Source organism: Sitophilus oryzae, unplaced genomic scaffold (genome assembly GCF_002938485.1).
Source record: "Sitophilus oryzae breed Bouriz unplaced genomic scaffold, Soryzae_2.0 scaffold_1063_pilon_pilon, whole genome shotgun sequence".
In the NCBI taxonomy this organism is placed as follows: domain Eukaryota; kingdom Metazoa; phylum Arthropoda; class Insecta; order Coleoptera; family Curculionidae; genus Sitophilus; species Sitophilus oryzae.
Window position 1 is genome coordinate 1,512,477 of NW_022145686.1, and position 12,056 is coordinate 1,524,532.

Genomic DNA, 12,056 nt, shown 5'->3' on the forward strand with positions numbered 1-12,056 from the left:
TCACCAGAAATCATTACTAAACGATAACGGTAAATCTACAGGTGTGTACCTTTACCGATATTATTAAGTGACACGCTTTACAAAAAAATAATTTTTGCAGTCATAATTAGACCGGCGTTTTGCTAAAATTCAACTAAAATTATAAAAAAATCTATAGATATTTTTCTTGTCACCATAAATAAAGCAGCTTGGCTACAAATTACTTATTAAAGTATTTTTTTCTATTTCTGACCGCTATATCCCTATACTTCGATCCACTGTGGCGGCGCTTTATTTCATGGGCTTGTGAAAATACTTGCTCTTCTCTCTTCGTTCAGTACATCTTATTGTACTAAACAAACTGCCTGTACTCTTCGAATACACAAAAATTGGCATCCAAAGCCAGGCGTTGCCGACCGTGCCAAAAATCTTCTGGACAATTAACTTTGTCTTCCCTCTCCTTGCTTTAAAATAGTCCTCCGAAATCCCTATAAACAATCTGTTCTCTCTTTTTCCCCAATACCAGCAGGAATAATAGCTGACCGTACTTCGGCAACTGATTCCTCGGAGGTGAACTTTTTTATTGGGTAACATTTGACTCCCACACTGTCTGGAGTTTGTCTCTATGATTATATCCCTCAAGATGGTGATGGGAACGAGCACCATTCGCCAATAATTTTGTTTACCACCCCCTCACCAAAAAAAATCTATCGAAATTTTTATTGGATAGGACAGACAACTTTTCTTATTATTTGTAAACAAATGTTGTAAAACGTTTAATCGTAAGTTGCCAAATGTTTTAAAATGTTTAATAGAGTAAAATAAACTATACTTTTATGTTTTGTCAATAAATTTATAAAAATAACACGTAACTTATTCTGACTATTCTTTTAACTCTATGTCTATTGGATAAAAAAAATAAAGTTAAGCATAAAGTCACAGATGTATCCTACAGAAAGTAGGTATATGAATAGTACCATAAGATTCTAACGATTTTATTATCATACGAACTTCCTCAAGGATATTTTTATTTACTATTAGAATGGAACTCCTAGATTTAATATTTAAGCTTCATTCAGAACCTCGCAATGAGTGGAATAAATTAGTCGTTTCAATTACACTTTATACTTTTTAGTTTACGATCATTCACAATGTTTAAAAAACACAATTAAAATTAATAAAATATCCTACCAACAGCTTGCCTTAGTCAGTTGTATCCATAGAGAAAGTCGAATATTTATAGCTTATAAAACTTTTATAAAACAATCATCTTTTGATTTCTAACCACAATTTCTCTTAACGGAAGTTTGCCAAAATTATATTTCTTGCAAATTTTGAAGTATAATTAGTGGAGAAGTTAAAAGTTTGATAATTTTTTCTACTAATTGGAAATGCCTACCGTTAATTTTGACATTCTGAAATGCTCATAGCTTAAAGCTTAATTCAGAACCTCGCAATTAGTGGAACATATTAGTGGTTTCAATTAGCGTAGAATCTTGTTCCTTTAATTTCAATGTAAGCATTCAGAACGTCAAAATTACCGATAGGCATTTTCAATAAAATTAGTAGAAAAAGTTATCAAACTTTTAACTTTTCCACTAATTATACTTGCCAGAAATGTCATTTTAGTCTTTGATTATCTTCCGCCAAGAGAAATTGTGGTTAGAAACCAAAAGTTGATTGTTTTATAAGCTAAATATTAGGGTTTCTCTATGGATACAACTGATTAACGCAAGCTTTTGCTAGGATATTCTATTAATTTTCATTGTGTTTTCTAAACACTGTGAATGATCGTAAACTAAAAAGTATAAAGTGTAATTGAAACCACTAATTGCGAGGTTCTGAACGAAGCTTTAGTCAATATCCATTTGGAGCTGCAAACTAAATTTAAATGTATTTATTTAGGATCATAAATCCCCATTTTAAAATTCAATCATTTGCCGCGTCGGCGTCGGGAGACACATTAACTATTACAACAATTTATTTACTCGTGATCCATTATTGCAATTATCTTAAAAGTAAACCGAAATAATCAATAGCTATAAATAATTTCCTTTAAACTGAACCTAAAATATCAATCACATTTTTCTCTGTTTAATGACGTACCGTTGCAGCAAAAGGACTCCTGGCACCGGTGCCTTCGGTGAGGTAGACTTGAGAGGCTTCTAAGGCCAGCTGGCCCCACACGTCGGGACATACATCCATTTTACACTGCTTTTGTCACTGTTTGTTATATTTTTAGGGTGAATTTCAAGAAGTAATGTCGCAAAAGTCACATAACTTTACGTAACATACACTGCTAAAGTAGAGTACGCGTCGCTGGAGTTGCTCACTCGCATTCTATTAATAGCTGATAAATATTTTCGGTAGTTCAGATTCCCGGTTAATTTTAGATATCCTTCGGAGACGTGATATTGAAATTTCATTAGGGTATATTCATTTAAATGATCAACTATTAAATTGAGCAAAATACTACATACTAAGTACACTTTTTATAATGATACTACCATGTACCCGCGACTTCGTTCGCGTCGAATTAATCATTTGTAATGGTGATATGATAAAGCAAAGCAACAATTTCCATTAACATACAAACTGGAGCAGAATCGTGGTTAATCAATTACCCAACTTTTTGGAACACCCTGTATGATTTTTTAAAAAATTTAAAAATATGTAAAAAACAAAATATATTATACGTGTCCAAGCGTTTTCCTGAAAGACTAACCGTTTTTTAAATAACAAATAATGTAATATTTGAGGTGCGTTTTCTTCTTGGAATTTAAGATTAGAGAAACCCCTCCTCATCGAACCTCTACACCCCACAGTCAATCCGTTTACCAAAATCAGCTTTAAACGTCAAGCAGTTTAAGCAGAATCGTGATTACTCAATGGTCATATTTTATGAAACACCCTGTACAAATTTATAAAAAACCTTAAAATATGTAAAACAACAAAATAAAATATACGTGTTTAAGAGTTTTTCGAAAAACTCACCGGTTTTAAATAAAAATATTCTAATATTTGCGGGGTGGTGTCACCCCCTTAGAATTAGAGTTTCGAAAAATCCCTTCTTATCGAACCTCTACACCCTAAAGTCAATCCGTTTTCCAAAAATCAGCTTTTTACTTCAAGCGCTTTAAGCAGGATCGTGATTAATCAATGACCAGATTTTTCGAAACACCCTGTATACATTTTTAAAAAATCTTAAAATATGTAAAAAACAAAATAAAATATACGCGTACGAGCGTTTTTTCGGAAACTTGATCGTTTTTAAAATTAAAAATATGATAATACTTGAGGGGTGGTTTCGCCCCCTTGGAACTGGGATTTCGAAAAATCCCTTCTTATCGAACCACTACACCCTAGAATCAACCTGTATGGCAAAATTGAGCGTCTTACGTTGTGTGGTTTGAGCAGGATCGTGATTAATCAGTGAGTCATTTAAGAATGTTATATATTAGTATAGATTATTTGAGGGACGTTTTTACCCTCTTGGAATTTGAGGTTCGAGAAACCCCTCCTTATCGAACCTCTACACCCCACAGTCAATCCGCTTGCCAAAATCAGCTTTAAACGTCAAGCAGTTTAAGCAGAATCGTGATTACTCAGTGGCCATATTTTATGAAACACCCTGTATATATTTTATAAAAATCTTAAAATATGTAAAACAACAAAATAAAATATACGTGTTTAAGAGTTTTTCCGAAAAACTCACCGGTTTTTAAATAAAAAATATTCTAATATTTGAGGGTGGTTTCACCCCCTTAGAATTCGAGTTTCGAAAAATCCCTTCTTATCGAACCTCTACACCCTAAAGTAAATCCGTTTTCCAAAAATCAACTTTTTACGTCAAGCGCTTTAAGCAGGATCGTGATTAATCAATGATCAGATTTTTCGAGACACCCTGTATACATTTTTAAAAAGTCTCAAAATATGTAAAAAAAATATACGTGTTTAAGCGTTTTTTCGAAAACTTGACCGTTTTTTAAATAAAAAATATTGTAATATTCCACCCCCCTTTTTACCCTCTTAGGGGATGAATTTTAAAAAATCCTTTCTTATCTCACGTAAACATCATAAAAAGAACCTCTGTGCAAAATTTCAGCTTTCTAGAGTCAAGGGTTTGGTCTGGGCGTTGATGAGTCAGTGATCAGTCAGGACCATAGACAAACTAACAAAAGCAAGACTTTTCAAAGGATTGAGGAAGTCGAATTATTGTTTTTGCGCTGGCCAGTTGAGTCAGAAATCATCGCGCAGTCGCACTCGTCAAACCTAACCTAAATAAAACGAAAAACGTTTTTGCCTTGAACCATCCTTGAACGAACTGTTGAATTCCTGATTTTGCCTTTTGTTTGGTTATTACTATTATTTTATTAGCGTACAAAACGAAAACAAATAATTTAATACATTTTACATTTATGAAGAACATAATAATTACTGTGATTATACATATTATTGTGATTACATCGCTAACGTAGACAAAACGAAGGTCCTACAAATTGACTGTAAGTTATAAGAATCTTTATCTTTTAATCTTTTTTATGATTTGAATTTTCGTGCTTTATATTTTATAATACACTCGAAATGTTAATATTTTTGCAAATTCTTGTGAAAATGTGAAGTTTATGTTTTTGTTTTATATTTGAAAAAGTTGTATATTTTTAAGATGTTTCTTGTTGTTCCTATTATTAATATTATAATATACATAATTATTTTTTGTACCTTTTGAAGAATAATGCTTTTATTTCGTTTACCATAACTGTTGTTTTTTATCATCTTTTTGTTATTTTAATAAGAGGAATACGTTTTCGTTTATTTAACTTTTGTTTTTATATCTGTTATGTCCAGAAATTATTGTTTATTTTACCGATGGAAATAAATTTATTTGATTTTAATAAACGCTTTTTAATTAAACATCCTTGTCTAAAAGGCTACTACAAAATACACAATCCATAAGTAAACCGTCCTCGTCTAAAAGGCCAGTTGACGCAAGCGGGGTAATAAACTCGTATCAAACTTGTTACCGTTTTGCAGTACAGCGTTGACGCGTCTTGCTTTTGTTAGTTTGTCTATGGTCAGGACTTAGAGATTTATATATATGTATATAGATTTAGTCTCTAGTCTAATAAGCCAAAAGGCTAGTATAGGAACGACATCCACATAACATAATTGTTCATCATTATGACATTTTACCTCACTACACAGAGTTGCAGTTGGCAATTTTACCTCACTATACAGAGTTGCAGTTGGCATTTAAATGAATATTATTACCCCACTACTTTTCTCTGCACTACGTTAAGTCAAACTAGCGAAATAAAAATAGTAGTACTACTTGTATGAATTTGAATTGTGAAGTCCAACCTATCGGTGTCCAATTTACGGCATATACTCTTGTGTCGTATTGCCATATTCTTTTCTAAATTAGATTGGCTGGTGGTTTAGAGATGTGTCGAGGATGCACCAGTAGTCATGGGGAATAAGCATAGCAGTCCTTGTGGATTGACTTTCCTTCACTGATCAGGCTAAATTATTCTAAGGTTGATATTGAATTTGAATGTCTCAATATTTTTCCTTATAGGTTAAAATCATTTATTTTCTTAATCTATCATTAAACCACCGCTTTATAAATTAATACCATCATCAACAGGAAGGCGTATGATTTTAGTCATGCTGTCTTGGGGAGGAACACGCTATCAAAAGATGCGTACATTAATTATCTTAGATAGGAACTATCGAAAACAGGAAATAACCATCTTATCCGATAGTCAAGCAGCACTAAACGCGATCAACTCAGTAACCATCAATTCGAAGTTGGCCAAAGAACGCCTAGAGAAGCTGAACAAATTAGGCAAAGAAAATAAAGTCCTCCTACTCCTGGAATGGAAATACTCAAAGGGTCTAAAACTTCATTTGACGATGGAACGACGTTTTGCCTTGCGGTGAATGAGATAAGTGTCGCTTAAAGTTGCTAGACTGATTAGTTTTGACACTTAGGCTCGTGGGTACCCACCCTGTACCCACTGTTTTCCTCTCGTGGGTGCTAGAGTACCCGAGCTAATTCAGTTTGCAGTTAGCTAGTTCACTTTGCCAGGAGCATCTTTTGGTAGACGAAGGGAACACTAATAGTGGTTGGAAGCTCCTTATCTTTAAACTAGGAGCAAGAATCAATAAATTCAATTTTACAGATTTGGACGTAAGTAACACAATGTATATCTGGACCTTCTGTGGCCACACTACAACAGCGTATTCACGGGTCTATTTCAGTTGGTCGATTTAAATAGCTTCGATATAGGGTTGAAAATAGATTGAACGTAAAAAGAGCCTGAGAAGATAATCCGAGAAACTTTCTAATTGTTATACTTAGTACTTACTGGATTTGCCTATTATGCGGATTAAGTATATTAGTATAATTTGGTAAAATAACTGAAATAAAGTTTTTATGGAATAAACATTGTTTTAAAGTTAATCATGGAGGGAGTTTTTGCTATCACAAGGATAAAATTTGAACAAGAAACAAAATGTTATTGTTTATTGTAAACATTATTGGAACTCAGCTGCGCTAAGTTCCTTGATTTTATATACTATCCTGAACTAGGTATTAGATCTAGACAAACAGCTTCTTTGCTCAGTCACATATGCCTTTTTTTAATAGTTGTATAATAGACCAAATATAAAGAGGGAAACAATAAAACTGAAGAAATGTAATAAGCAACAATTTTTCATTCTACTATCGTGTCTTGTTTTCTTCTTCTAGTAAACTGTTAGCTAAGCTACAGACAATATACGTAGTCGAAAGCCCAGAAGAAAAATGTAATCTATACTAATATATAAAATCCTTAAGTGACTGACATACTGATTAATCACGATCCTGCTCAAACCACTCAACGTAAGAAGCTCAATTTTGGCATACATGTTGATTTTAGGGTGTAGAGGTTCGATAAGAAGGGATTTTTCGAAATTCCAGTTCCAAGAGGGTGAAACCACCCCTCAAATATTACAATATTTTTTCTTTAAAAAACGGTCAAGTTTCCGAAAAAACGCTTAAACACGTATATTTTATTTTGTTTTTTTACATATTTTAAGATTTTTTAAAAATGTATACAGGGTGTTTCGAAAAATCTGGTCATTGATTAATCACGATCCTGCTTAAAGCGCCTGACGTAAAAAGCTTATTTTTGGAAAACAGATTGACTTTAGGGTGTAGAGGTTCGATAAGAAGGGATTTTTTGAAACTCGAATTCTAAGGGGGTGAAACTATCCCTCGAATATTAAAATATTTTTTATTTAAAAACCGGTGAGTTTTTCGGTAAAACACTTAAACACGTATATTATATTTTGTTGTTTTACATATTTTAAGATTTTTTATAAATTTATACAGGTTGTTTCATAAAATATGACCATTGAGTAATGACGATTCTGCTTAAACGGCTGGACGTTTAAAGCTGATTTTTGGAAAACGGATTGACTTTAGGGTGCAGAGGTTCGATAAGAAGGGATTTTTCGAAACTTGAATTATGAGGGGGTAAAACCACCCCTCAAATATTAGAATATTTTTTATTTAAAAACCGGTGAGTTTTTCGGAAAAACTCTTAAACACGTATATTTTATTTTGTTGTTTTACATATTTTAAATTTTTTATAAATCTATACAGGGTGTTTCATAAAATATGACCATTGAGTAATGACGATTCTGCTTAAACTGCTTGACGTTTAAAGCTGATTTTTGGCAAACGGATTGACTCTGGGGTGTAGAGGTTCGATAAGGAGGGGCTTCTCAAATCTTAAATTCCAAGAGGGTGAAAACGCCCCTCTTGGAATTTAAGATTTGAGTCTCAAAAACGCCCGCTTTAAAAAACTTAGTCTTTCGGGAAAACCTAGGGGAAAACGCTTGGACAAGCATAATTTATTTGTTTTTTTTTACATATTTTGAAATTTTTTAAAAAATCATACAGGGTGTTCCAAAAAGTTGGGTAATTTCTTAACCACGATTCTGCTTAAACTGCTTGACGTAAAAAGCTTATTTTTGGCAAATGGATTTTTCGAAAGTCAAATTCCAACGAGATGAAACTAGCCCTCAAATATTACCAGTTATTATAATAATATCGCCATATTGTTTTTTTCTCATGCTGACATAAACGTGAGAAAATTTTATCCAGTTTGTGTGTTAATGGAAATTCTTGCTTTGCTTTATCATCACCATTACAAATGATTAATTCGACGCGAACGAAGTCGCTGGTACACGCTAGTTATAATATATAATTAATATATATAGAATAAGAAAAATTTAATAAAAAGGTATAAAATGGTGGAAGGTTGGAAGATACGCAATGAAATATTGATTTCGAAATATATTTGCGATTTTTGCCAATTTTTATTTTAAATTTGTCATAAATATTTATTTTTTATATAATTTTTTGCAGCCTAGCCAACTATACACGCACACTGGTAATATTAAAATATTTTGTTAGGTATATGGAATTGCTTCAAACAAAAATTGCTTATGACAAATTTATTCATAAGTTTTAAAATTCAATTAATTGATATTTTAATTTAATTAATTTATTGAATATCATATGAAATGTGCATTTACTTCAGTTAAAAATTCTTAAGCTTTAAGGGTACTTAAAGACGACTTAACTTTAGGTAAATAAGTTGTTGGTGTTGATAATTCCAAAGTAATGATAAGGGGCATCCTAGTATTATTGGCCGTTCTAGTATTGCAAGACGTATTTTGCTACTCCCAGGCAGTGGCGCATAGAGTCTAGGAGGGGAAAAATTTATCAAAGCCTTGAGACTGTATGATTGCCCCCTTTCTTGAGTTATAACTAAACGGAATATTGGAACTCCCTGTATATTTTGTAGGTCTGCTTTGGAAAAATAAATTCTCCAAAAAAATGTTTCCTAAAAACTATGAGAGACAAAAAATGTAGTAAATACAAGGGGGGCCATTTTACGAAAAGAGAAACTGTCGTCGGTGGAGTTGGAAAATATTTATACTAAAATTGATGTGGGGGCGGGGGTAGTTTTTACCCTTCCCGTACTTTTTCTTGATTTTTGTGAAAACCAAATGTTAAAGCACTTAGGAAAACATAGACACCCAAAATCTCGTTCAAATCTGAATAACGGTTTTTAAAATATCTGAAAAAAAAAAATACGATTATTTTTTAAAGTTTGATGCCCTTAGCGGACAAACAAGGTACTTTTGTTTAGAGGTAAATTGTGTCAATTAACTTATTTTGATTCCAAAATACGTAGTAATTCTATGTCCATGGTATATTGGTTTGGAGATCCTGTATATAAGTCCGGTTCTACAGCGTGATCCGCCTTCCGGTTCCTTGCCGCCATTGCCTTCTGTCCATCCAGTCATCGGCTTGTAAATTGCCTAATGACATTGCCTTTGCTACCCCTTTTAACCGTGTCTCTCGGGGTCTTCCTCGTTTTCGTTTACCAGTTTGGGATCCATTTCATGATGTTCTTTGATAGCCTTTCTTCTCCCATTCTGTTTATATTCCCATACCAGATGAATTATTTTTTTATTGGATTTCTTCTAGGATAGTTATCTCTTTCTTTGTTATTCTTTTCATTTCTTCATTAAGTACTTTTGCCCATTTTGATTTTCTTGCCGTTCTTCTGAGGAAGTCCATTTCAGTTGCGAAAGCTTTCCCTCCATGGACTTGCTTATCTGCCAGACTCAGCGCCATATGTAAGTGTGTTCTTAACCATCGTTCATATATCCCAGTTTTTGTTGCGATGATTATATTTTTTGCCAAAGGATAGAATTTAGTGCTTTGTTGATTTTGTGATTGAGAGTATTGTTGCTTTGGAAAAAACATCAACCACAAAATATATTGTCCACAAAATATTTATTATTACTGATAAATTTTAAAGACTTTTCAGTCCATCTAATTTTAAGGGAGGTAAAATGAAGTAAAACCAATGTAGATCCAAGAAGAATGTACTAAAATTTTATGGCCCTATAGATTTATTGGTGGAGGTCAATTTCAACCAATCAATTTAAGATTTATATCAAGATATAAGATTACGAAAATGTTAAGAAAGAAGGTTTATGAAACATTATGGAAAAAATGTTACTTACAATTTTTTTATTCCTTCTGAAACTAGCATTCAAATCATCTCGCACAATTGCTGTGGCAATATCCAATTGACCCCAAGAATCCATTGTTGCACTTAAATTTCACCACGCTCTTTGCACTAGTTGGCCGTTGACATAGAGACAAGGCACGAAACTATTTCACGGCACATTAACAACATAGAAAAACATCAAGGGAATCCGCCAGCGGTGAGTCTTCGTCGAGGTATGTACTGGCAACTGGCACGCAGTTTGTCTAATTAAAGCATTTTTGGCAGTCGGGCACTAATTGTGTGTACAGGGTGGACAAGGAAAACGCTGACGTATTGAATAAGGTCGAGGGGCATTCAACTTAGGAACTGGCATAGATAACTAAATTTATATTCTACATGCAGCTCCAGATTTTTTTGGTCTGGAATATGCCGGACAAGCACATATATTTTAGCTAAGATTCAAGCGAAGGTTTTTATTTTCTATTTATAAAATTTTTAAAAATTATTGCTCTGTGAGTCTCATTTTTTAATTTTAGAATAGTTGAGACCGTGTTTTACATTTCATAATTTATTACGTATACGCGAATACCGTTTGGTTGAACAAAAAAATAAAGGTAGAATTCATATTTCATTGCAAGCTTCACTAGAACTATCACTGAATATTTCCAATAACTTCTGATTACAGTGACTGTTGACGGCTAAAAGTACAATATAAAAAAATATATTGTAACTTCTAAATAAAAAAAAATACAAGTACTTGAATTTTTAGAGCATCACAATATCTAGATCGGAGATTTTTTGCAAATCATTGTTTTACAACGAGATCTATCGATTAAAAATATTTTCAATGTGTCGACATTTCCGGAAATACCGGACGTTGACAACAACTATCTTATTTTAAATGGGTGCCCCCATTTTTTATTACATACTTAAATTCTCTGTAAAATTCTATGAATATGGATGTTAAACGCTATATGCCTAGAACTGTAGAATGTTTAGGAGGATAGTTCACCGCAACCTTACAGATCTATTGTATGTTCCCCTTTCTTGAGTTATAACGAGTTATAACTCATCATACAGTCTCAGGGATTTAACAAAAATCAGTATCTGAGACGGCTCCACAGAGGCCAGTTCTCCATCCTCGGCATCAGCCGTACCAAAGATCATGGCACGAACGGTCGTCGCCTCGACGCACTCGGTGATAATGTGGTCTGGTGTATCCCCATTTTCCCCACAGAATCGGCATTCGCCGTTGTTTCTCAGCTTCAGCCTACTGAGGTGTTTGTTGAGGAGACTGTGTCCTGTTAGAAATCCCGTGATAATCAAAGATCGTTTTTACTTAAATCAAGGAAAATATTTGATTTTTCTCGGTCGTAAGTTCTGAGGAACTTTTTCGAGTGTCTTAGACCACTGGAGGACACCCATTCCAGATTACGGATGGAGTCTTCCAAATTCTTCAGTTTCGCTTTCAGTTGGTTCCGGCTTCAATACCCCTTGCACCCCTATGTATGTATGTATGTATGGTTCCGGCTTGGAAAACAGAACGGTTCTGGTCCAGTTAGTGGAACGGTCGCTCCTTTACTAGCTAGATCATTTGCTTTTTCATTGCCTTCTATACCTTGGTGAGCAGGCACCCAGAGTAGGAGGACTTTATTTTCTTTGCCTAATTTGTTGAGCTTCTCTAGGCATTCTTTGACCAATTCCATTACAGCTGCGGTCATTATTATATGACATTCGAACAATTTTTGAAATAGATATCACTATTTTTGACGTTTAGGGTATACGGATATTATTGAGAGACAATTTTTTTCGTCCAAAAATTTTAAATATTTTTTTCTCAAAAACGGTTAATGTTAGGTATAGTGTGTTTAATATCAAAATTCATAAAATTTTACAGAGAATTTAAGTAGGTATGTAATAAAAAATGGGGGCACCCATTTAAAATAAGAAAGTCGTTTTCAACTTCCGGTATTTCCGGAAATGTCGCCATATTGA

General features: G+C 33.4%; 1 protein-coding gene across 3 annotated transcripts in view; it reads right to left on the bottom strand.

The window, feature by feature from the left end:
• The window catches only part of LOC115878820 (F-box/LRR-repeat protein 12), a 47,081-nt gene that overhangs the window by 30,996 nt on the left and 4,029 nt on the right, over window positions 1-12,056 (bottom strand). The window contains exon 1 of one of the 3 annotated variants that reach the window (XM_030895437.1): window positions 10,075-10,315. The exons of 1 other annotated variant lie outside the window; for it this stretch is intronic. In XM_030895437.1, the coding sequence (XP_030751297.1) occupies window positions 10,075-10,158 (84 nt within the window). In that variant the 5' untranslated portion in view covers window positions 10,159-10,315. Of the gene's footprint in view, window positions 1-2,085; window positions 2,304-10,074; window positions 10,316-12,056 lie in introns of those variants that run through there. One more of the 3 variants, XM_030895429.1, reaches the window with a different exon arrangement.